Source organism: Trichomycterus rosablanca, chromosome 13, assembly GCF_030014385.1.
Source record: "Trichomycterus rosablanca isolate fTriRos1 chromosome 13, fTriRos1.hap1, whole genome shotgun sequence".
NCBI classification, from domain to species: domain Eukaryota; kingdom Metazoa; phylum Chordata; class Actinopteri; order Siluriformes; family Trichomycteridae; genus Trichomycterus; species Trichomycterus rosablanca.
The window spans coordinates 2,081,564-2,108,004 of record NC_086000.1 but is presented as its reverse complement, the minus strand read 5'-3'; the positions used below and the strand labels follow the sequence as shown (position 1 = coordinate 2,108,004).

The following is a 26,441-nucleotide window of genomic DNA, read 5'->3' as shown; positions in this document are numbered from 1 at the left end:
ATTATTTCCAGAGACACCCTGGACTTCTGGAAGTCTTGGTGGGACCCACGTGCTTCCAAGTTGCATCCCGGTGGGGGTCTGGTGGGGTAAATAAATGAACCCTGCGAGATATTTACATTGAGGTCTGGATTTTGCCAAACCTTGATGGACTCTCTAGCTATGAAGCCAGAAATGATGGGATCAGACTCCTCCTGTGTACCATTACTTGGCACCTTGATGTGGTTGATCAGTATTATATATATAACCTTAACTTAGACACGACTGGATGCCTTCCAGGCTCCGTAATAAGACTGGACAGTAGAAGAGAGGTGGACGGGGCTTGGACTGGTTTTGGGGCCCGGCTACCTGTATATACTGTATGCATATTGGTTATATTCAAAGACTGTGGTGGGACCTTTATGACCCTCATTGCCAAGAGTGGACAGCCGATGACCCTGCCAAACTGGTTTCATGTTAGTCTGGTGGAATAAAACAGGCATCTATAGATGTTTTAATTGTATTTTATTGTACAGGGTTGTGAAAAAGTATGTGCCCCCTTTAATATTGCCTCTGTTATTACATATTTATTGTCAAACGATTAAACAAAATGTCATTTTACATCAAATTTCTTTTGATTTAAAGAACAATTTAGCCAAAACATGATAAATCAACCTCATTCATCCTTCACCTTACTGTCAGTCAAGTATTCTACAGGAACAAGCTATTTTAAGGCCCCATGCCTCCCCCGAACCACAGCGAGAGCCGTTATTTCCAGACTGAATCTACCCACGAGTGGCCGGCTAGCAAAATTTCTCCAGGCACAGCTAAGGTCAGTGTTTGTGACATCATAATATAAAAAAAACACAAGCAGTAATGGGATTCAAGAAAGACACACAGCTCGTCACGAAACACTAAAATGATCACCTGGTATTGCAAGTGGTCGTAATCAAAGTTGCAGTCATTGCGCCGACGTTCTGAACTCCTCGGTGTTGCCACCGGTCGGCTGGGCGGGCATAATTGGCAGTGCCTGCAGCAGACACGGTTCTGCTAGGGCGGGATGACCGGACTATGTGGGTGGGGTCTTCGAACGCTGTGTAAGGAACCTGATTAGCAGATAGAGGTGCCTGTGCAGAACACATGGGTGAAAAAGGGTTCTACTAAAGGCTGCGAGCGGGTCGGAGGAGGCGTGAGCAGCGATATACCCACCTCGACTGCAAATCAGATCCACCAGCAGCGGAAGATAAATAGACATAACTTCCTTTTGTGTTCTGGCCCTCTCATACACTCGCTCAGTGGTTCTTATCCTCCTCTGTGAGATTTTCCACAGCTGTGTTTTATTTAATGATCTGAAATCATTCAGTCCAACAAATCTGCCACAGCTCAGAATGGCGAATCAGAAAGGGGGCGATTATGTTTTTTACAGCTTTGAGGCTGAATCTGTTGGGACGTGACAAATGTGATGAAATGTAACTTAAATGTGAATATTGTTGATGTAAACACCTAAAAATAACTGTCTAGTCAAACAGAAATGCTTTTAATTATTCATATTTGCTAGAAAATCAGAAATGTAAACACAATATCAATATTAAATGCACATAAAATACAAATGAAGCAGCTTATACACGTGCATATAACAGTACGTTCTGATTTGTACATGAATAATGTATTTTTAGAGAACCTGATGTGGTCTCATTATTTCTAAATCTCTGAATGTTTCATTTAACGTTTTGTGTGTAAAGTATATAAACGTTATATAAAGCTTTATCAAACTGCATAAGGAACATTAGCATCGTTAGCACTGCAGTATGGCTAACATTGTGATTGTCTTTCCATTATAAACAGCAAACAGCAGAACTGATTTATTTACAACTAATAAATGAAATTGTATAAACAGTCTTTGCTGCTTTATTTATATAGAAGAGCTACAGTTACAAGTTACAGGCTAACTGCTAAATCCTGTTAGCAGCTCAGTTAGGGTGGCCAGCCGTCCGGTTTTAGGCCGGACAGTCCCGCTTTTCAGCTGCCAGTCCTCCATTCACGCAACGCTAGGACGGACACTTAAAAATCCTCCTTTTGGAATGAACTGGTTTCATTTTTGATCAATATTATCTGTCATTGGCTCGGGTACACATCAAAACAAATGCTTTGTATTTCATTGGTTTAACAGCCTCATTTGACTGCTTATAGAGCTACCACTGGCCAATCGCAGAAGGTCCGCCCTCTAAATGCTAGTCTGTGATTGGGTGGTTGAATTTCGCCCGCTCGCTCTGGTCTGTATACACCTCTAATAGAGTCAGTTACTCAGCTCTCATGCTCAGGAACGCTGTGAAAATGCCAAAAAGTAAACTTTTGGAGGCAGCGAGGAACGGACTTAAATATCAAAAGTAGACACAACAATTAGTGAGTAAAACAGTAATTTGTTGTAGAATTCTTGCTTAAATTGGTCAAAAACTCTGTTATATGGGTTCTGGTTTCATTCTGTGTGTTGCAGTATCATGTCCCCCTGTTCCTGGTATGACGTCCTCCTTTTGGGTGTAACGTCCTCCTTTTTGTGGCTATGAATGTGGCCACCCTAAGCTCAGTGTGAATAGAAGCTGGAGAGTTGGATGACAGGACTGTTCACCAGCACCGATCTTCAGATCTTCTGGCCCAGTTTGGCTTTCTGTTGAATAACAGAGAGACTGGGATGTGATATTTGTGACAGAACGACGAGGAGTACATGTGATTAGTTTCCTGTACAGCTATCAGATCTCATTCATTCAAGACCATGGATTAATAATTCATTAATACTCCCGGCTTTAGGGAAGATTGTGGAGTGTGTCTGTGGAAACTTTTGCCCACCCAGACAAAGATCACATTTCTTTGTATGAATAAAATAAGATCATTTGTTTTAGATTTAGAATTTTTGGGGTATATTATAATGTGACTCACGATTCCAGAAGCGTTCTTAGGTTTGATGTTGAGGGACGATTTCTCTCGAGTCTGTTTGATCGTCTCTTCGACCGCTTTCAGCCTGAAAACACACCAGCAAATTAGAGACACTTAAACCACTGAGCAGAATTTATCATCGTCAATCTGTCTTCCGCTGCTGGTGGATCCCTGATTGCAGGTGAGGTGGGTATATCGCTGCTCACGCCTACGTTTTACATTTTCAGCATTTACAGTAGTGTGACAGTATATTGTCTATGTAATTGAAGTTTAAGGGCCTTGCTCAAGGGCCCAACAGTAGCAACGTGGCTGTAATGAGGCTCGATCAACCTTTCGATTACTAGTTCAGTACCTTAATCACTACGCTGCAACTACCTTTTCAAGGTTGATTTATTTATTTAGATTCCCACCAGTGTGACCTGGAACCCGGAGCAGACGTGGCGACCGCTGCGGGAACACTCACCGTTCCTTCAGGAGACGCTTGTTCTCTTTCTTCCACACGTCTTTAAAATCGGAGGAGAACTCCTGCCACACGGAGAAGAACGTGTTCGGGGAAACTTCTTTCTCTCCTCCTTTAGGCTTCACCGAGAAAATCCCACTCAGCTCCAGAAAGCTGCACCAAAAAATAAATAAATAAATAAATAAATCCATGCATTAGATCAGCGTGGTGCGGGTGAGGGAAACAGACCTGGAGTTAATGAGTAATTAGCTTCATAACACAGATCATTTATTCCTGACGAAACGTGTGGACGCAGAATGAACCCCGCACCCTCACATCCACCATTTTCTTATTGTTTTATTTATGTATTTTCTTCCTTTTTCTCCCCAGTTAAGTGCAGCTAATTAATCTTCAGCTGCTGGAGACTTCACTGGTTTTTGAGGAGGGTGTGCAGTCCACCAATCCCTTCTTATACACCTGTATTTTGGTGGGGAGTCACACACTGATCCAGAGTTGTTCACAGGTCACAAAATACGAGTCTGAGTCAAGTCATGAGTCAATATAATAAACACAAAACATATATTGTAAATGTAGCGTAGAAATAAAGAAATAATCTGTAAGTGCAGATAAAAACAACAACAGATTAGCGAGTGTATTTAGCAGTTTTACTTCGTGTCTTTACTTTCCTCCTCATTGTGTAAATGAATGTAATTTCTGTAACAAGAAGGTTCCAGTTAAAAGCTCAAACTGATACATTTTGTTTTCATTACAGAACAAAAGCGCTCGATAAATCACGGCACAGCGGCCAAAATCCCAAACACAGCAAAAACATCATAACCGCTTCTTACCTGAGCTTCTGTTCTTCCAGATGCTATTACATTTATAAGCGTGTGTCCCATTAGGAATAGAATCTGTTATTTTGTAAATGTGCTTATAATTAAAAACCTCCAAACTTTTCCCGGTCGTGAAGTAAAACAGGAAGTCGTTAGAAAGCCGATCGAGCGTTTCATTACCGCGTCATCTGTGTGACGCAAACTGAATAAATGCAAATAACAGCATTTCTTACTAACAATTACAATCAGAAGCTCTGATTGGTTCAGAAAGCGGCTCTTACAACCATTAGCGCCGATTCTGTAGGAGCGTTCCATTTACCCCGGTTGTTCCTGTGAAGTGCACTACGTAGGGTATTCCACCATTTTAAGTGAGATTCCAATCCAAAGGTAACGAAAATGTTCAAATGAAGTGAACTTCAGACTGTGTAGGGAGTAGGGAGCGACGCTTTATCACTACGCCGGAAGCTGGCTGGAACATTTACCCATTGCGTGTGTTGCGGGTTAAGGCCGCCAAAACGAGTTAATCGTCACACGTAACTAATGTTAACACGTGCTGACGCTAGAGACTCTTGTTGTTCACGAGTCATGAGTCGAGTCTAATAGATTTTTGGTGGTTTGTACCTTTTCTTTGTGTCAGCCAGATGTTTCTCCTGATCGTCCAGCTCTGTCCTGGCTGAGAGAAAGAAAAAGTAATCGGTTTGTTGGATCATCAGAATAATTGAGTTTGTAAAAGCTAATGAACGACAAAACAAAAAGGATTTAATGATTTTTATCAGAAATCCAGAAGCAGTGTTTTATTTCTCTGTTTTATTTCTCTTCACTCACCCTGCGTGATGAACTGCTCCATTTTATCTTTAAAGGGCTGCAAATGTTCCTCCGACGAAACAGCACAGACGTTTTCCACGGCGGTCGAGCAGGCTGAAGAAACACAGTGGTAATGATATCGATAAAATTATAAACAAAACAAAACATCACGACTACCTAAACCCCCCAGTGAGCCCTAAAGCTAAAAACATCTGCTTTATCATTTACTGCAGCTCGTCCCGCCAGCAGCGCACAATAACTCACCCAATCGTACGGTCCTCCATCTGAACAAAGCCGTGGCGTCTCGCGGGGACGCCGAGAGCTTCCAGCAGCATGAATTGTGATGAGTTTGTGAAATAATGCTAACGTTCATGATCGGTTTAGCAGAAAAAAAACGAACCGATTCTGTCGAGCTTCTCAGGACGGACCTGGCCGACGGGACGTCTGATTTATACGAGAGCGCGGAGAGACGGACCCAAAACGATCTGTAATCCTGAATCATACGGCTGAAAGTTATAAATGTGTGTCTGATCATATAAATCATAGATCACGTGATCTTGTTTACTGTTCTCTGAACGTCCAGAACCAGCTGGAACCGGTTCGGGGTCTCGTATGTTGTAGCTAATAATAATCGAATCATTGGCTCATTAACAGTGTTTAACTGAGGTATGTAAGGTACACGGGCACCTCGGACAGTGGTAGCCTAGTGGAACAGGGGTAGTCTAGTGGGTAGAGCTTTGAGGACAGTGGTAGCCTAGTGGAACAGGGGTAGTCTAGTGGGTAGAGTTTAGGGGACAGAGGTAATCTAATGGGTAGAACTTTGAGAACAATAGTAGTCTAGTGGGACAGTGGTAGCCTAGTGGAACAGGGGTAGCCTAGTGGGTATAGCTTTGGAGACAGTGGTATTCTAGTGGGTAGAGCTTTGGGGACAGTGGTAGTCTAATGGGACAGTAGTAGTCTAGTGGGACAGTGGTAGTCTAGTGGGTAGAGCTAGTGGGTAGAACTTTGGAGACAGTGGTAGTCTAGTGGGCCGAGCTTTGGGACAGTGGTAGCCTAGTGGGTAGAGCTTTGGGACAGTAGTAGTCTAGTGGGTAGAGCTAGTGGGTAGAACTTTGGAGACAGTGGTAGCCTAGTGGGTAGAGCCTTGAGGACAGTGGTAGCCTAGTGGGACAGTGGTAGCCTAGTGGGTAGAGCCTTGAGGACAGTGGTAGCCTAGTGGGTAGAGCCTTGAGGACAGTGGTAGCCTAGTGGGACAGTGGTAGCCTAGTGGGTAGAGCCTTGAGGACAGTGGTAGCCTAGTGGGTAGAGCCTTGAGGACAGTGGTAGCCTAGTGGGACAGTGGTAGCCTAGTGGGTAGAGCCTTGAGGACAGTGGTAGCCTAGTGGGTAGAGCCTTGAGGACAGTGGTAGCCTAGTGGGACAGTGGTAGCCTAGTGGGTAGAGCCTTGAGGACAGTGGTAGCCTAGTGGGTAGAGCCTTGAGGACAGTGGTAGCCTAGTGGGACAGTGGTAGCCTAGTGGGTAGAGCCTTGAGGACAGTGGTAGCCTAGTGGGACAGTGGTAGCCTAGTGGGTAGAGCCTTGAGGGCAGTGGTAGCCTAGTGGAACAGTGGTCGTCTTTGGGCTGTCAATCAAAGCTTGAAAGTTCAAATTCTGGTTCAGATTTGTTTACCGTTTAGATCTTTGCGTAACTTGGACAGGTCGCGCTGAAAATCCTCAAACTTCATCTGCGACACCTGGAAAAGATCCTGTGGCTCCGGGAGAGGGTACGAGCAGGTCTCCATCCCGGCATCCTGACCCCCACACACACACAAACACACACACACACACACACACCAAATCAACAGAGTAAAGTGTTAGAAGAAGTTGGGCCATGATGAGCTGCCAAAATTGACAGAATCAATCCGAGGAATTTAGGGTTAGGGGCCTTGCTCAAGGGAACCTGGCAGACATGGGGCTTGAATCAGCGACCTTCTGATTACTAGTCAGTCCGGGACCTCAACCGCTGAGTTACCAAACGTGTCTTGGCTGGTCTGGACTGCTGCTCTGACGCACAGAACCTGAGATCCATGGTGGAGCATCACAGCTGCATCTTTTCTCGAATGAAAACGCCTGACGTTTCACGGTGCACATCTGTAACAGCTGCTCATCTAGACTCGCGGCTCCTCCGAGTCGGACGACGGTCAGCGGAAAAAAACGAAGGGTGATGAAGTGAGGGAGAAAAATTGGGAGAAATAAACAGGAATGGAAACCAACCTCATCAAAGTGTCGCAGATAGTACGCCACCATGAAGGACAGGAGGCTCCGCGAGCTGTCCTGGTTCCCACACACAGAAGAACAATCGTCACCATCACAACCATGCCAGGATGGTTTCGTTTAAACGAGAGACAAAAACACAAACACTGGGGTCTGGATTCACCCCCTCGTGTACCACATGAAAACAACTGAAGACCATGGTGACGAGGGTGGCCACGCCCAGCTTACTCACAGCGCTCTTGACGTCCTTCAGCTTGGGCAGGATGTCGAGGGTGAAACCGTCCGCTTGTCCTCGACTCCTGTTCCCTCCGTTCATGTAGTTTCCGAAGGTGAGAACCAGGCCGAGAACCTGCAGCACACGTTTACTGGAGCTCAGAGCCTGAGAGAGAGAGAGAGAGAGAGAGAGAGAGAGAGCGAGAGAGAGAGAGAGTGTGTGTGAGAGAGAGAGGAAAATGTTTTTACTTCTTGATGGAGATGCTTCTCTAACCCATCCATCAAAAACACAACAACTACTGACCAGAAATTATATGGACGCTGGAACATTCTCAGCACAGCAGTAACACTGACATTGGTGCTGGTGTGTGTGTAGTATGATGGTGTGTGTATATTGTGGTGTGTGTGGTACTGGTGTGTGTGTATTGTGGTGGTATGTGGTACTGGTGTGTGTGTATTGTGGTGGTGTGTGGTACTGGTGTGTGTGTATTGTGGTGGTGTGTGTGGTACTGGTGTGTGTGTATTGTGGTGGTGTGTGTGGTACTGGTGTGTGTGTATTGTGGTGTGTGTGGTACTGGTGTGTGTGTATTGTGGTGTGTGTGGTACTGGTGTGTGTGTACTGTGGTGTGTGTGTATTGTGGTGGTGTGTGTGGTACTGGTGTGTGTGTATTGTGGTGTGTGTGGTACTGGTGTGTGTGTATTGTGGTGTGTGTGGTACTGGTGTGTGTGTATTGTGGTGGTGTGTGTGGTACTGGTGTGTGTGTATTGTGGTGGTGTGTGTGGTACTGGTGTATGTGTATTGTGGTGGTGTGTGTGGTACTGGTGTGTGTGTATTGTGGTGTGTGTGGTACTGGTGTGTGTGTATTGTGGTGTGTGTGGTACTGGTGTGTGTGTACTGTGGTGTGTGTGTATTGTGGTGGTGTGTGTGGTACTGGTGTGTGTGTATTGTGGTGTGTGTGGTACTGGTGTGTGTGTATTGTGGTGTGTGTGGTACTGGTGTGTGTGTATTGTGGTGGTGTGTGTGGTACTGGTGTGTGTGTATTGTGGTGGTGTGTGTGGTACTCGTGTGTGTGTATTGTGGTGGTGTGTGTGGTACTGGTGTGTGTGTATTGTGGTGTGTGTGGTACTGGTGTGTGTGTATTGTGGTGTGTGTGGTACTGGTGTGTGTGTATTGTGGTGGTGTGTGTGGTACTGGTGTGTGTGTATTGTGGTGGTGTGTGTGGTACTGGTGTGTGTGTATTGTGGTGTGTGTGGTACTGGTGTGTGTGTATTGTGGTGGTGTGTGTGGTACTGGTGTGTGTGTATTGTGGTGTGTGTGTATTGTGGTGGTGTGTGTGGTACTGGTGTGTGTGTATTGTGGTGTGTGTGGTACTGGTGTGTGTGTATTGTGGTGGTGTGTGTGGTACTCGTGTGTGTGTATTGTGGTGGTGTGTGTGGTGCTGGTTTGGTGTGAGTGTGTTATGGTAGTGTGTGTGGTACTGGTGTGTTTGTATTATGGTGGTGTGTGTGGCGCTAGTCTGGTGTGGTTGTATGGGTGGTGTGGGTGTATTATGATGGTGTGTGTGTGTATTGTGGTTGTATGGGTGGTGTGGGTGGTGCCCCTCACCGTACAGACTCTCTGCAGCAGTTTGATCTTCTTCTGCACTGAGATCAAACTCTCACTGTAGGAGGATCGAACCAGAACACAGAGAACTCGCTCAGAGAACTGAGGAACGTCCGCCAGCTGCAGCAGGAACCTGCACACACAGAGAGAGAGTGTGTGTGTATGAGAGAGAGAGAGAGTGTGTGTGTGTGTGTGTGTGTGTGTGTGTGCGTGTGTGTGTGTGTATGTGTGTGTGTGAGCGTGTGTGTGTGGGTGTATGTGTGTGTGTGTGCATCTCACTGTTCAGGTTTATCCAGCGGTCTGTTCTGGTCCTGGTTGGACTGGACGTTTCTCCTGATCTGGTCCATCTCGTCTTTTTGTGCTCTCTGTTCAACCAACACAGTGAGGAGAAAAGAAAAGCATGAATGAATGAGTGAACAAATGCATAAATGAATGCATAAATGAATGAATAAATGAATTAATGTATGAATAATTAAATGAACAAATGAATGAATGAATTAATCAATTAATGTATGAATGATTAAATGAACAAATGAATTAATTAATGAATGTACGAATTATTATATGAACAAACGAATGAATGAATAAATGATTAAATCATAAATGAATGTGCGGATGATTAAATGAACAAATGAATGTTTGAATGAATAAATTAATGAATGAGTACATGAAAGCATGAAATCGTGAATGAAAAAATGAATGAATGATTTTTTTAATAAATGAATTAATTGATGCATGATTGAATAAATGAATGTTTAAACAAATGAATGATTGAATAAATAAATGAACAAATGAATGATTGAATAAATAAATGAACAAATGAATGATTGAATGAATAAATGAACAAATGAATGATTGAATGAATAAATGAACAAATGAATGATTGAATGAATAAATGATTGAATACATGAATGAATGAATGAATGCATGTTTGAACTGATGAATGCATAAATAAATTAAGTGAATGAATGAACAAATTAACGAATAAATGAATTGCTGGAATGAATGAATGAATCAGAGTGAGTATGAGAGTAATGAGGAGTAAATTCTGGAGTAGTGACTGAGGAGTAACTGAGGAGTAAACTCGGTTTAGTCTCGGAGGCGCGGGGAGAGGAAGAGGAAGGACTGAATTGTCAGTGCGGTCGGGACGGGGCAGGGGGACGGGGGTGTTGGGGGGGTAGAGGGGTGTAGAGGGGGGCGAACGTGTCCGAAATGTTTTCGTGTTATTCGGCGGTTGTGGCTGCAGGAGTCAGAGACAGTGCGGAGTCTCTCCGAGTCCAGAGGAACAACCTCAGCATTACTGAACCTCTCTCGCCTTACAGAGGGGGGCAGAGACGGGGGTAAGTGGGGGTCCCAAAAATGCTGAAGGTGCTGAGGGGCAGCACATAGAGTAGAGGTCAGAAGTTTACATACACTTGTATGAGAGTCATGGGATCTTAATCATTTCTGCTTTTTGATTTTCCAGTAATACTAATAATTCATAGCCAAAAGTATGTAGACGCCTCTCCTAACTACTGAGTTTAGGCTTGTCGGTCACACCTATTGTAGGACAGGAGGTAGCAAGGGCGTTTCATGTCATTTCAGTGTGGGTGGCCAATAAACAGTCGTTTTTTTCAAGAGCAAGTCCTAAGGGGGGCGCTAAAGGTGCTACGAGTTAGAATATGCAAGCAGTAATACCAAGAATGGCCAATAGATGGCGACAATAGTCATCGTTAAAATGTTATAATTATTTTTACAATGATATTGCTTGGGATGGGGGGGACTCAGTTTTAATTAACAAAAAAAATTGTAAATAATCAACATGGTCTTACGTTCTCGTACAGAGCCTGGAGGGTCTCAAGATCCACCACGCCACTGTCCATGTTCAGGACGGCTGCAGAGGAGAAGAGAGAAGAAAGAAATCACGTAATGCCGTACGTTTGTGACTCCACCATGCAAAAGAAATTCAGCAGAAATAAGGTGTGGTGGGGCGGGGGTGGCAGCCAGTTTTGTCTGCTGCAGGCGCTGCCAATTGTGCCTGCTAGGGGGCGCCCAGTCGGTGAATGTGAGGTCATCTGTCTGTGAGCTGAAGCTGAGGTGTAATTGAGCAACGCATCATTGGAATACAAAAGTAAGTTCAGCCATTTCTGATACACTTACACCAGACCATGTGGACCCATGAACCACGCCCAGGAGGGCGCAATCGCTCGGAACACAACTTTTCCATATTTATATCTTCTGTATAGTGTTCCTACAGTACAGGTCTTCCTAATAAAGTGGCCACTGAGTTTAGCAGGGCTATTCGTAGGTTTTTAGCCCCCGAAATATCAGGGATTATTAAAGGGAAATAAAATAATAAAAAAAACATTGTTATTATGTAAAACCGTCCAGAATCAGTTACGGTCGGTTTGATCCACGTTGCTCCAGGCCGCGGCTCCTACAAAACATCTCTGCTCTGTAGCCGTACAGTCGGTAGGTTGTGTAATTCATCCTCGAGCATGTTTGTTTACTCAGGACTCGGGAACTCTTAACCGGCGCTAACACGATGCCAAGAGCAACACGCGCTAAATAGCGTGCCATGTTCAGACGAAAGAAACTAGCCTTAGCGTTAACATGCGCATTCTTTTCACAGCACAGGTCAGCTGGAGCAGGAAGCCCCCGGACTCTCGGGAGGACGCGGCGGCACCGCGGTTCGCTTAGCGCTTAATGAATCGACCATTAGCGTTAATTATCTATACGGGACAAAAACGATGCCAGATCAGCCTGCACACGTGCAAACGCTTAGCAGCGAGGAAGTTAGCATTTAGTTATAGATTTGATTTTATTTAATGGATATAATTGCTATTTTTAATCATTCATAATAATTACAGCTTCAGGTCTTCTTGGTTACGTCTATACAAGATTTGCACTCCTAAATTTGGGCGGTTTATCCTGTCCTTCATAACAGCTCCCTTTAAGTTCCATTAGATTAAATATAGAGCGTATGGAGCGCCATATTTAGGTCTCGCCACAGATGTGCAATAAAATGTAAGCCAATGACAATGCAAAGCTTGCTTGAACGCGGGCAGCGTCAGTTTCTTGGACAAATCTGTCAGCATCTGGTGGCACTTTTTACTGGGTGCAGTCATTGTGGTGCAAAACCAGCTGTCGGACTGGATGGTTTGTACCGGGGCCGAAGGGGGGGGGGGGATTCTTCTCCAGGTCCAGTTTGTTTGTCAGGTCGGCTGAACTGGAGCTGAACTGGTTTTCATTAAAGTCCAGTTCCAGTCTGATGTCATTGTTGTGACTCTCTAACACCCAGTTCTAATTTCCTCAGCTGAACCTCATGTTCCCAAACACAGCCAGGCGACGTCTTCAGTCTGCCATCTGTACTTTCATTGGTTCATATTTATTCATCACTTCATCATGACCGGGTTCACAGTGGGTCCAGGGCTGGATCTGGAAAAGCTGGGCGCAGTGCAAAAAGCCGCGCTGTCCTTTAGCTTTTAATGGGACGTTTACCTCAGTGGGATTTCTTATATTTATTGGTATATTTATTAGTTTTGGAGTTTTGCTGTCGCCCTGTAGCATTTTCTGTGGGTTTCTGTGGCCTGCCACGTCATATTATGTGGCCCGCAAATGCTTAAAAGGTGTACGAGTGTCTAAAAATACACTGTACAATCCTACATAAACTGCATCTCACACAATGCACATCAATTTTGTGACCCATGAAGCGACTGTGACTTGCATCCCACCATAGATGGAAGAGTTTCCACATCAGCGTTTAACTGAGATGGGTTTCCAACAAGTGGAGCTGAGAAATATCTACAAATAATCCCAAAATGTCAGAGAAAAGAAGGAAGGAAATTTAATGGAAGTTTGGAAAGCATTACATTTACATTTACATTTACAAAGCAAATACAAGTTTGTGCTTGTCTTATGCCGTCGTCCTTTAGCATTTTCTGAGTTATTTATACCGTTTAGTGTAATTGTAGTTTTTTTTTTGTAGTTTTCTTTGGTGTTTGTTTATTTATTTATTTTATTTTTATTCATTTTATGTAGCCCGTGATAGTTTAAAAGGTGTACAAGTGTCTAAAAATACACTGTAAAATTATACATAAACTTCATCTTACACAATGCACGTCGATTTTGTGACTCACATCCCGCCCCTAGATGGCAGAGTTTCCACATCAGCATTTAACTAAGGCAGGTTTCCAACAAGTGGAGCTGAGAAATATCTACAAATAATAATCCCAAAATGTCCAAGAAGAGAACAGAAGAAACACGATGTCTTTAGTGTTATGAGGCCGTGTCTGTGGTAAAGAAGTACGATATACAGGGGTTGGACAAAATAACTGAAACACCTGCTTTTAGACCACAATAATTTATTAGTATGGTGTAGGGCCTCCTTTTGCGGCCAATACAGCGTCAATTCGTCTTGGAAATGACATATACAAGTCCTGCACAGTGGTCAGAGGGATTTTAAGCCATTCTTGTTGCAGGATAGTGGCCAGGTCACTACGTGATGCTGGTGGAGGAAAACGTTTCCTGACTCGCTTCTCCAAAACACCCCAAAGTGGCTCAATAATATTTAGATCTGGTGACTGTGCAGGCCATGGGAGATGTTCAACTTCACTTTCATGTTCATCAAACCAATCTTTCACCAGTCTTGCTGTGTGTATTGGTGCATTGTCATCCTGATACACGGCACCGCCATTGGATGCACATGGTCCTCCAGAATGGTTCGGTAGTCCTTGGCAGTGACGCGCCCATCTAGCACAAGTATTGGGCCAAGGGAATGCCATGATATGGCAGCCCAAACCATCACTGATCCACCCCCATGCTTCACTCTGGGCATGCAACAGTCTGGGTGGTACGCTTCTTTGGGGCTTCTCCACACCGTAACTCTCTCGGATGTGGGGAAAACAGTAAAGGTGGACTCATCAGAGAACAATACATGTTTCACATTGTCCACAGCCCAAGATTTGCGCTCCTTGCACCATTGAAACCGACGTTTGGCATTGGCACGAGTGACCAAAGGTTTGGCTATAGCAGCCCGGCCGTGTATATTGACCCTGTGGAGCTCCCGACGGACAGTTCTGGTGGAAACAGGAGAGTCGAGGTGCACATTTAATTCTGCCGTGATTTGGGCAGCCATGGTTTTATGTTTTTTGGATACAATCCGGGTTAGCACCCGAACATCCCTTTCAGACAGCTTCCTCTTGCGTCCACAGTTAATCCTGTTGGATGTGGTTTGTCCTTCTTGGTGGTATGCTGACATTACCCTGGATACCGTGGCTCTTGATACATCACAAAGACTTGCTGTCTTGGTCACAGATGCGCCAGCAAGACGTGCACCAACAATTTATCCTCTTTTGAACTCTGGTATGTCACCCATAATGTTGTGTGCATTGCAATATTTTGAGCAAAACTGTGCTCTTACCCTGCTAATTGAACCTTCACACTCTGCTCTTACTGGTGCAATGTGCAATTAATGAAGATTGGCCACCAGACTGGTCCAATTTAGCCATGAAACCTCCCACACTAAAATGACAGGTGTTTCAGTTATTTTGTCCAACCCCTGTAGATGTACGATAAAAAAAACAGACTGTCCAAGAATTAAAAGCAGACTGCAATTGCAGCAGGTGCGTTACCAGCAGCCTTTTGAGGGCAACCAAAATGCTGATGTGGTCCTCAGTGAAATTGAGTTTGACACCCCTGGTCTATCTTACTACAGACCGCTTCTTTTCACATGCCAATCATTGTCCGTTTAAGTGTCCAACTGGCTGTTAGCAGAGCTGAGATTCAGCACGGGGGGGGGTAGTGTGTTTCCTGTATTATTTTATGTCTGTCTGTGGGTTTTGTTGGGGTATTTTTGCAGTTTTCTTGATGTTTGTTGTCATTTTTTTTTTAACCCAATCACAGTCCACTCATGTTAGCATGACGATCAATAAAACCTGATAACAGTAATAAATAATAATTCTGATTCTCACCGTGCTGGATGTCCTTCATGTCTAAGTGCAGGCTGGACATGAGAATCCCGACAGCCTGAGAGCGTTTATTACTCAGCACCTTCACCACCTGAGACGGCAAGAAAGAGATTTGATCAAAACAGTCCATCGGGACCCGAATCACAAACACCCGCGCTTCGAATCATTTCTTTACTGCTTTGTCCATACGCGGTGCGGTTCTCTGTGACAGCCAGAATCTAAGGTATGAACACAACGTGCAAATCAGTATTGACACAAATAGTGTTGTGTAAAATACACTACATGGCCAAAAGTATGTCCTGACCATCCTATTCTAAAATCACAGGTATTGACTTTTGCTTGAATGGGAGGGCTTCACACATAATTTTGGGCTGTATCCGGCCATGGGAATTTGTGCCTGTTAAGTCATTTGTGCCCATTAGGTCGCTCCAATTCATCCCAGCAGTGTTTATTGTGGTTGAGGTCAAGGATCTGTGCCGACCACTGAAGTTCCTCTAGAGCAAACTTGTCCAACCATGCCTTTACGAGGCGCTGTCGTAGTGGAACAGACGGGACCTTCATATCATTTGTAGAGGCGGCCACATACTTTAGTTCATGTTGTGTATGGCTCTATCCTACAGCGTGATTCGGCAGTCAGGTTTACGGTGGCAGGAGAGCCGTAACATCAGCTGAGATCGAACCGCCCGAGTTCTTGGACCACACCGAATTCCAGGGTTCGAATAACCGGGCGAGAGCAGACACATTTCCACAGTAGTCTGATTCAGTACACAAACACTGGGAGTGGAGCGCAGCATGACCACAAAACCACACCAGGCTGGCTGGAGTCTCTGGGTTGGCCTGTGGTCGGAGCTCTGGGGATCCTTAACACAGAACCACAGAGAGTGAATGAATGAATAGATTACACTGGAGTCAAAACACCCACAAAGGGTTTGGTTTTTTTTTTTACCAATAATGGATGTGAGTTCCCGATCTCAGGCATTCCTCCGACTCATTTTCCCATTTATACCGAGGAACGTCTTTAAATAAAACCACTTTTTAATATTATCGCTCCAGTAATGGACTAGTGCTCCCATTGTGGACCCATTGTGCCAATGATCAGGATGGAAGGGTAGTAGTGAAGGAACGATCGCGTCGATACCACAACGGTAAACCGCTGTAGTTCCGAAGTTGCACGGTTTATGAAAAAATAATAATAAAAAATAAAAATAATGTAACGTTGCCACTGGAAACCACTGCGACCGGGACCTGGAACTGGATTGCGTAGTATCATTCTTTTAGCATGTACGCTAGCTTTAATCACGCATTATACTGTACATCAGTGCCGTTTTAAACTTAACAGCCATTTGTTCTTGGATATGGTCATGATTCTAAATTTCTGACCTCAACATTATCTACAGTAGATAAACTGTACGAGTACGAGCCAAAACGGCAACAAACTTTGGGTGAACCCCAACTAGTAGTTGTGCTGAAAGTTATGCTAACCCATCACCGCCAACTATAGTATAGATTTTATTCAAAGCATATGAGCATATGTGCAGAATTTTTCTCACGGTGTCCCCCAAGGCTCAATCATAGGTCCGATAATTTTTTACATCTAGATTTACCTGTTTATCTTATTCTACGCTAAAAATATACACTGATCAGGCATAACATTTTTACACTCACTGTCCATTTTATCAGCTCCACTTACCATACAGAAGCACTTTGTAATTCTACAATTACTGACTGTAGTCCATTTGTTTCTCTACATGCTTTGTTAGCCCCCTTTCATGCTGTTCTTCAATGGTCAGGACCCCCACAGAGCAGGTATTATTTAGGTGGTGGATGATTCTCAGCACTGCAGTGACACTGACATGGTGGTGGTGTGTTAGTGTGTGTTGTGCTGGTATGAGTTTTTAAATACCGTGTCCACTCACTGTCCACTCTATTAGACACTCCTACCTAGTTGGTCCACCTTGTAGATGTAAAGTCAGAGACGATCGCTCATCTATTGCTGCTGTTTGAGTCGGTCATCTTCTAGACCTTCATCAGTGGTCACAGGACGCTGCCCATGGGGCGCTGTTGGCTGGATATTTTTGGTTGGTGGACTATTCTCAATCCAGCAGTGACAGTGAGGTGTTTAAAAACTTCAGCAGCGCTGCTGTGTCTGATCCACTCATACCAGCACAACACACACTAACACACCACCACCATGTCAGTGTCACTGCAGTGCTGAGAATCATCCACCACCTAAATAATACCTGCTCTGTGGGGGTCCTGTGGGGGTCCTGACCATTGAAGAACAGCTTCTATATGGTAAGTGGAGCTGATAAAATGGACAGTGAGTGTAGAAACAAGGAGGTGGTTTTGACCTGTTTGGACTTGGATTTGCTGATGGTATCTGAGATTGGCCTCTTCTTCTTCTCTTCCACCACACTTTTGGAAAACAGCTTAACAAATTCGTCAAAGTCCACTTGAGGCTCCTCCACAGACTCCCAGATCAGGTGTGTGTTTGGTTCTCTGTGACCAAGCAGAAATAAAACAAGTCCATCTATACTCTGATCTTTCTATAGATGATTATACAAGAATAGACACAACCACAATACTATTAAATCACTATACACCCAAAAGTATGTGGACATTAGACCATGAGCATGTTAGACATTGTGAACTTATGTGGATTGGCTTAAGTACGTTCATGATTACTTTTTCACATGCAGCTGTATCCTGGTCCAGTACAGAGGCTTCATTGGTCGTGGAGGCTCAATAACTGCTTTTGTGGGGACAGAATCCAGGCCTGGGCTCACTGACATCAAACCAATAGGAGGTGGCAGAAGACTTCCAGGTCCTGGGGGTGGAGGTGGAGGTCCAGAGCCTGGAAGAGGTGGTGGTGGTGGAAGTCCAGAGCCTGGTAGAGGTGGTGGAGGTGGAGGTCCAGAGCCTGGAAGGGGTGGCGGAGGTGGAGGTCCAGATCCTGGAAGGGGTGGCGGAGGTGGAGGTCCAGATCCTGGAAGGGGTGGTGGCGGTGGAGGTCCAGAACCTGGAAGAGGTGGTGGTGGTGGAGGTCCAGAACCTGGTAGAGGTGGTGGAGGTGGAGGTCCAGAGCCTGAAAAAGGTTGTTGAGTTGAAGGACCAGAGCCTGGAAGAGGTGGTGGGGGTGGAGGTCCAGAACCTGGTAGAGGTGGTGCAGGTGGAGGTGCAGAACCTGGAAGAGGTGGTGGCGGTGGAAGTCCAGAGCCTGGTAGAGGTGGTGGGGGTGGAGGTCCAGAGCCTGGAAAAGGTGATGCTGGAGGTCCAGAATCTGGAAGAGGTGGTGGCGGCGGTGGATGCCTGAAGCCTGGATGAGGTGGTGGAGGTCCAGAGTTTGGTAGAGGTGGTGGGGGTGGAGGTTCAAAGCCTGAAAGGGGTGGTGGTGGTGGAGGTCCAGAGCAAGGAAGAGGTGTGGAGCAAGGAAGGGTGTGTGAAGATGGTGTTTGTGGTACTGGTGGTGAGGGTTCTGACGCTGGAGGAGGTGTAGCACCCTGTGGGATATCGGGCGGCGCTATAGGTGAGGTGGCACGATCAGTGAATTTAAGAGGCTGTGATTGGTCAGATAAAGGCACCGGGAACCTAAAGGCCTCCTCAGCAGGAGACGTCTGGACCGATCGAGCTTCGTATAGCGGCGTCAGTTCATTTCTCTTAGAAGATAAACGTCCAGGATCGAGAGCTGATCTGTCAGGAACGTTTTCAGTCGGTATTTTCTCTGAGACGATCGAGGGCCCGAGGTTTTTCTCCAGCTGATAGATCTCCTGATGTGACTCCGCGATGGTTCTCTGCAGCTTCTGGATGGATCGAGCGCGTCCCTCAGAGTCAATCTGTGGAAAATGAACATATGACAGCTGTTAGCATGTGAGCTAAAGGTACTCAATGCTTATCAGTTATTTTATGCTTATCAATTTTATCTACAAATAATTTTATTTAAATTTTATTTACAAATAATTACATTTAAATTTGATCTACAAAGAATTTAATGTAAATTATATCTACAAATAATTAAAATGTAATTTTATCTACAAATAATTTTATTTAAATTTTATCTACAAAGCAAATGAAAACAGAGGAAGAAAATGTTTACTGAGGAATCATATCTATAATCTGCTAAATGACGAAAAGGTAAATGTAAACAGCATATTATTTAATTTTATTATTTACCGTTAATAAAATGTATTTTTGAAATAGAATTTCATTTATACATTTTGTTTTATTCGGTTGGTATTAGACTTAGGCGTTCAGATGACGCTGTATTGTCGTCTCTTAGCGGAACGATGCTAACAGAGCATGTGTGTAGGAATGTAAAGCTTTTCCAGCAACACAGAGCGGGCAGGCGTGTGGCTCACCACAGACCATTAAAGCCGGTCTCGCTGGGGTGAGGTGGGGTGTTTATGGGTGGGAGGACGACCCTCACTTCCCGAATAATGGGGTAAAGTTGTACAACTACGCACAAACCAACACACACACACAAACCAACACACACACACACAGGCCAGTGGGTCACGAAGAGTCTAGACGCCAGCAGTTGCGTCTCCAAAGGCTCCTGGAAGGCGAGCCGCGGATTCCGGGGAAATCAGGCGACTGAGCCAGAGCTTCGCCGTTATACGACCTCAAACAACATCAAAAAGGCCTCGTGTGAGGGGTGCTGGGAAAACGTCGCATATCTGAGGTCTGATCACTTACAGACCCGATAGTGAGATCGTTTCAGAGATCTGATGGGTGTCGCGTGGGCCGTGCTAAGCCAGCGCAGGACTCAGGGATGAAGAATAAACGCACATGTAGATTTCTCAAGTCAGATGATCACTGTTTGTCTTGGTTAGTGCTGGGTTTTTCTTGGATGTTCTTGAATCTTCTCCTTCACTAAGCACGGCTCCAGGTTTCCTTCACTTGGATGTAAGGGCTCTCACTGTGGTTTGGTGGAGTCACGGAGCCTCAGACAAAACTTTCTAACCCTTTACAGACTCAGCTATGTAAAACAGTTTTCTCAGCTCCTCTGATGTCCTTTGGTTTGGAAAGAGTGTTCCTGTAGAGACTTTAAGATGATGGCGGAGCTTGACATCCTGAAGCTTCCAGAAACTGGTTCACCAAATAAAATCCAATTAAAATGGGGGTGATTACTTTTCCTTTTTCTGGAGGTGGTGAAGGTGGAGGTCCAAATCCTGGGAGAGAGGTGGTGGAGGTCCAGAGCATAAAATGTCTTGAGACGTAAGCTGTCTCGGAACGTTAGAACAGTCTCAGTGTTCCTGGGCATTGGTTCCACAAGTTGTTGGAACTGTAGTGGAGAACTGGAACACCATTCCATCAAAAGAGCTTTCCTTGGTTGATGTTTTGATGATGTTGATGTTGATGATGATGATGGTGGTGGTGGAGAGCGCTGTTTGACCTAACGATCCAAAGTCAAGTCAAGTCAACTTTATTTATATAGCGCTTTTTACAATATACATTGTCTCAAAGTCTATCTTAGACGTTCTTCAGGGTTAAAATCTGGCAACTGTGAAGAACCAGAGCTGCTAATTATCATAATTGTAACTCTCACTAAACAGTTTAGTGCCCAATCATGACCTGCAGATGAGGGGGCATGGTCATCCTGGAAAAGACTGCCCCAGAAAAGCCATATTAATGATTCCTCTGAGTGACTCTATCTTCTGAGAGAGCTTTAAAAATCTTCCACAAATTACTTTTATTGGTTATCAGTTTAATTCCTGTATAAACACACATACCAGGTCTGTACTGGAAGCCGGGGGCCACGGGGTCTGTAATGGTCCTGTTGTCCAGGCCTCAGGCCGACCTAATGGAGCCCATGTGTACCACTGATCCTTCTGGAGATCAAACAAAAAAAGATAGAAGAAGAATCATCTTAATTCAACCTTAGGATCTGGACCCCACTCCTACCTAGTCGGTCCACCTTGTAGATGTAAAGTCAGAGACGATCACTCATCTATTGCTGCTGTTTGAGTCGCTCATCTTCTAGACCTTCATCAGTGGTCACAGGACGCTGTTGGCTGGATATTTTTGGTTGGTGGACGATTCTCAGTCCTGCAGTGACAGTGAGGTGTTTAAAAACTCCACTCATACCAGCACAACACACACTAACACACCACCACCATGTCAGTGTCACTGCAGTGCTGAGAATGATCCACCACCTAAATAATACCTGCTCTGTGGTGGTCCTGTGGGGGTCCTGACCATTGAAGAAAAGCATGAAAGGGGGCTAACAAAGCATGTAGAGAAACATATGGACTACAGTCAGTAATTGTAGAACAACAAAGTGCTTCTATATGGTAAGTGGAGCTGATAAAATGGACAGTGAGTGTAGAAACAAGGAGGTGGTTTTAATGTTATGGCTGATCGATGTATGTTGAAAACCCCAGGATGTTTCTATGAGCAGATAAGAGTGACCTCTGCTGGTGCACATTCATTCATACAGTAAAGAAAACCCCCCAAATATTTCCAAAATAATATGATCAGGTATTTTCACAGCTCACACACACCGCATTTCAAAACCTGTACATTTACATCGTCATAGCAACAAATGTATAAAATATTGTGACGTCAGCAAGACGTAAGCAAACATTATGGAAAGAAATCGCCCTTTTATTTAGAAACGTAATAATTCTGCTACATTATTTTCTCTGGATCATTCCAGCACATTTCCAACAGTCAGAACCAGTAAATACTAATAAATGTGAAGCTTTAAACCAGTAAATACTAATAAATGTGAAGCTTTAAACCAGTAAATAATAATAAATGTGAAGCTTTAAACCAGTATAAATGTGAAGCTTTAAACCAGTAAATAATAATAAATGTAAAGCTTTAAACACTGTTACTACAGACAGTAGAACAGCTGAAGCTCCTCCGCTGTAAGCTAGGTGTTTAATTAGCTGTTACACGAGTGAGAACGCAGCGTTAATTTTAGCCAGACGCCTGCCGTCCTTCTGATTTCTTCATTATCACAAGGCTAAGAAAGCATCGCTAGCGTGTGCGCACACACACACACACTCACACACACACACACACTCACACACACACACACACTCACACACACACACACACTCTCACACACGCACACACACACACACACACTCACACACACACACTCAGTTTAGCCGGGCTGACCCAGAAGAAATGCGTCATGCTAATAAAAATAAAAATAGCTCATAGGAGCCGCTGTGTTTATTAATGCTAATTATTTTTGTGTTTGGTATGTACAGGCTTTAAAAAGCTCCTCCACTCGGGAAATCAGAGCGCATCAGACCCCAAAAAGGAAGACGTCAGACCCCAAAAAAATGAGGGCATCAGACCCCAAAAATGGAAATCAGACCCCAGAAAGGAGGACATCAGACCCCAAAAAGGAGGGCATCAGACTCCAAAAAGAGGGGGGACAGACCCCAAAAAGGAGGGCATCAGACTCCAAAAAGGAGGACAACAGACCCCAAAAAGAAGGACATCAGACCTTAAAAAGGAGAAAGACAGACCCCAAAAAGGAGAGCATTATAACCCAAAAAGAAGGACATCAGACCCCAAAAAGGGGAAAAAAAGAGGACGTCAGACCCCAAAAAAGAGAGCATTAAACCCCAGAAAGGGGCGCATTATGCCCCAAAAGGAGGAACATCAGACCCTCTTTATAATAACTAATGAATTAAAAAATGATAAAAATCTTACATGAAAACTTGGCTTGGTGATGACATCACTTCCTGTGGTTGCATTTTGTGGACAGTGACTGAAAGGCTGGAGGATCCCGAGAGCCAGAAGTCTGGAGCAGAACCTCTCAGCTTCATCTGAGTCTTCATGGTCACAAACACCGGCGCATCTTTCTAACAGAGCCCGACCTGAGAGAGACGCAACCGGGATTGGTCAACGGCAACAACACAGATGTGGAAGACAAGAGAATCTATTATAAAGGGCACATCTGGATGGAATTTATACCAATAATCGAGTGTTTTAGCCACACCCACTGCTAACAGTATAATGTAATATTCTTCATATTTATAAGACAGTGGTAGCCGAGTCGGTAAAGCTGTGGGCTATCAATCCAGTCTCTGCTTTGCAGCCACTGTTGGGCCCTTGAGAAAGGCCCTTAACCCTGGGTTCTGGAGCCTATCCCAGCTTTTCAATGGGCGCAAGGCACACAGTAACACCCAGGACGGGGCGCCAGTCCATCACAGGGCAGACACACACACATACACACACACATTCACCTATAGGGCAATTCAGTGTCTCCAATTAACCTGACTGCATGTTTTTGGACTGTGGGAGGAAACCGGAGCTCCCAGAGGAAACCCATGCAGACACGGGGAGAACATGCAAACTCCAGACCCGCCTGGGGATCGAACACAGGACCTTCTCACTGTGAGGCCCCAGTGCAGCTCTGAGGGTTGAAAATGGGAGGGTGGATGAAGCCAGTGGGAGCTTGTTGTGGTGCTTTATTTATAGAAAGCACCAGCGATAATCCACACGGATTATAAGAGTCCGGGCGTGGCCAGAATGCCAGATTATCGGGCACAAAGCCGAGCGTCTAAACAGCATGATATAAATTAATATAAAGAAACGTCCAGGTCGCTAACTGGGTGCTTGGCTTAGATGCAGCTAAACTTCTAAACCATCTGACCATGAGTTTGTTGGACGTCCCTTATGAAAAAGAGGTGGAATTATAGCTGTAACAATAGTCACTAATCTAAGCAGGACTTGGTTGGTTTGATGCTATCATGAAAGCATGAAAGTCTCACCTAAGAACACATCCTGGATCAGGTTCTGGATGGCTTCGGGAGTTGAAAAGTCTCTTTCTCCAAGCTCGGCGTGCCCACACCAATTTTCGTGAAGACCCACCGGAACAGCGATGCTACAGGAGCGCTGCCTGCTGGTCCTCCACTGCTCAGCTCTGATGGCCCCCTGATCTGAGCAGATCTGTTGGCTCAGTCTGCGACCGGTTGAGCAGGGCGAGTGGAGAGGAGAGGACAGCTGCCTCGTAGTGGTCTTCACGTAGGATGGCTGGATGATCGGGTAGAGTTTAACTCCAGAGATGGAAGTTCTGCGAGGTTTAGAGCTTTGGTCCAGCGTGCCTTCGGAGAGCGACTGGGTAAGCACCGTGCCCTTGCTCGTCCTCTTTCTCTGAGAAGAACTGCATAGCGCTGGGTCTTCGAGTCGGCAGTCTTCCTCACCGTGTTCTGTACTGAGATCCAAGCTGCTCACGCTCTTCTGTGGCATGAAGGCCACCTGCCTAACTCTCGGTCCAGAATCAAGCTTAAGATCTGTGGGCCTCTTGATTGAGCCACCGTTCAGATGGTGGCTCAGGATACCGATGCCCTGTGGACACTCTTCAGTCGGAGTTGAAAAAGAGGAACCGTCATGAAGGTGTTCCTCTGCACTCTCAAATGACGTGCTAGCTGCTGAGGTGTCTTCAATGCTGAAGCTACTAGATGTTTGGCTAACGGTTCCTGAAGAATCTTGAATGCTACAGGAGCTCTTCAAAGCATCTTGGCTACTTGGTGCTTTGGTGTGAGTTGCCATGTTGTCTTCATTGACGCAGCCATCAGTGTCAGCTGTACTTGGAAGACCCTTAGGACCACCTTTCTGTTGACAAACTTGAGCCTCTGGATTTTGGCAGATCTCAGCTTGCCATTCTGGTTTCCTTACCTCCTCTGTCGTCCATCTCTGTTCCTCGAGCCTGTTGTTCTCTTGCTCTAGTCCGATGGTCCTTTGAATGTCTGTTAGCATATCCTGAACCTCAGAAGCTGAGTGGAAGCTGCAGATCTCAGAACCAGATCCATCACTTATCCCATCTACATCATTTGCATCTGCAAGTGATTGCTGACTTGCTGATGAACTTCTGTCTGGTTCACTGCCTGGAGTAGGACCCTCCACTTCCTCGCTGGCATCTCCACTAATCCTTATCCCACCATCCAATTCTTCATGATCTTTGGAAGCCACCTTCTGGATCAGCCCCAAGATGGAAGTTTTGGAGCTCTTGGTGGTCGTCTTGGACTTCTTAACCTTCCTGTTGCTCCCAGGATCTTTCCGATCGGAGCCGAGCCCATCCAAGAGACGCTTGGCCTCCTGGTTACCCATGTTGCTCTGCAGGTGAACCTTCTCTGCGATTAAGCCATGACTCTCTGGCTCGGTCTGGCTTTGCTGCTGTTCTATCTTTCCCTCCCTGCCTCGCTCACCCCCTGCTTTCTCTGCTAATCCCTCCCTCGCCGTAATTGTCGCCGGGCGCAGCTGTTGCGGTGATGCAAGCTGTGTCGCCACAACCGAAGACATGCACGGTGATAGCTTTGCTTCTTTCATTCCCTCTCTCTCGGGCTTTGTCTCTTCTGCACGAGCGACCACTAGGTTCACGGCCTCGCATCCCGGGCTGCTGGATGACCGGGTCAGTCGAGGGTGTTCGGCCGGACCCTTCTGCGGCTTCTGAGCCGAGTCTACAGATAGTTGTTTGCGCTGTTGTTGTTTTCTGAGGAGGCTGGTGATGCTGCTCTTTCTCCTCTCTCTGTCCAGCTGGATGAAGGGAGACGGGTGGACGATCTCCCGCAACATGGGGAACTGGGTCTCTACGGTCTGGATGGTCTGCATTCTGCATAACACAAACACAGTAGTTATAGAGAATTGTGATGATAATATAGAACCTGTGTAAGCATGGAAATGGCATACCAAACTGCTCAAAACAGATTAGAGGTGACTTTTGAATCCAGGTCCTTGTACCCTGTATGGTGCACCCACCCTCTAAATGAATCTAAATAGATCTCAATATCTAAATATAATAATAATATCTAAATATAATAAAAAACATCTAAATAGATCTAAATATCTAAATCTAATAAAAACATCTAAATATAATAAAAAAGTTCTAAATAAATCTAAATATCTAAATATAACAATAATATATAAATATAATAATACAAATCTAAAGAAATCTAAATATCTAAATATAATAAAAATATATAAATATAATAATATAAAAATCTAAATAATAATCTGATAATAATAATAATAATAATGACTCACATTACATTCAGCAACACTAAATATAATAATAAAAAATCAAAATAAATCTAAATATAATAATAATATATAAATATAATAAAATCTTAATAGAATGTTAAAATAATAACAATATAATATTATTGTTGCAATAATATTAATAATACTATTACAATAATACAACAGTTATATAATAATAATAATAATAATAATAATAATAATAATAATAATCCATCACTCATGGTATGACTGGATGCAACAAAAACCTTTTATAGAATTGCTTCCCCTCTCATATACCGAGGCCGTCATTACGAATTTACACTGACCTGAACTTGTTTCTTTCAGTTCACCCCACTGAGGAAAGATGACACCAAGTTAGTCAGTCAGGTCCTGAGTGTCCGAACCGACCGTTCTTCTCCATTTGAAGAAAAAACAACAGAAACTCTCCAGGAATAAGA

The 26,441-nt window shown here is 44.6% G+C and overlaps 1 protein-coding gene across 1 annotated transcript; it reads right to left on the bottom strand.

The window, feature by feature from the left end:
- Positions 1–1,815: 1,815 nt before the first annotated feature.
- Positions 1,816–25,575, bottom strand: fmn2a (formin 2a). Its single transcript, XM_063007873.1, has 18 exons — positions 23,736–25,575; positions 22,672–22,838; positions 20,730–20,828; positions 18,119–18,833; positions 17,686–18,085; positions 17,352–17,499; positions 15,004–15,091; positions 10,864–10,925; positions 9,332–9,417; positions 9,056–9,185; positions 7,469–7,615; positions 7,237–7,296; positions 6,653–6,773; positions 5,005–5,097; positions 4,801–4,852; positions 3,371–3,520; positions 2,911–2,992; positions 1,816–2,641 (listed from the first exon to the last, which is right to left on the bottom strand). Exons 1-18 carry the CDS (start codon positions 25,573–25,575, stop codon positions 2,615–2,617), a joined length of 4,467 nt encoding a protein of 1,488 aa, XP_062863943.1. The 3' UTR covers positions 1,816–2,614.
- Positions 25,576–26,441: the final 866 nt, after the last annotated feature.

What these genes read in the sequence shown, in the direction of transcription:
- fmn2a (XM_063007873.1), bottom strand. Translation starts at nt 25,575, where the DNA reads ATGCAGACCATCCAGACCGTAGAGACCCAGTTCCCCATGTTGCGGGAG. An exon ending in TCACCAAGCCAAGTTTTCAT is followed by an intron (nt 20,829 to 22,671) that starts GTAAGATTTTTA and finishes TTTGATCTCCAG; the next exon opens with AAGGATCAGTGGTACACATG. An exon ending in CATGAAGGACATCCAGCACG is followed by an intron (nt 10,926 to 15,003) that starts GTGAGAATCAGA and finishes TCTCCTCTGCAG; the next exon opens with CCGTCCTGAACATGGACAGT.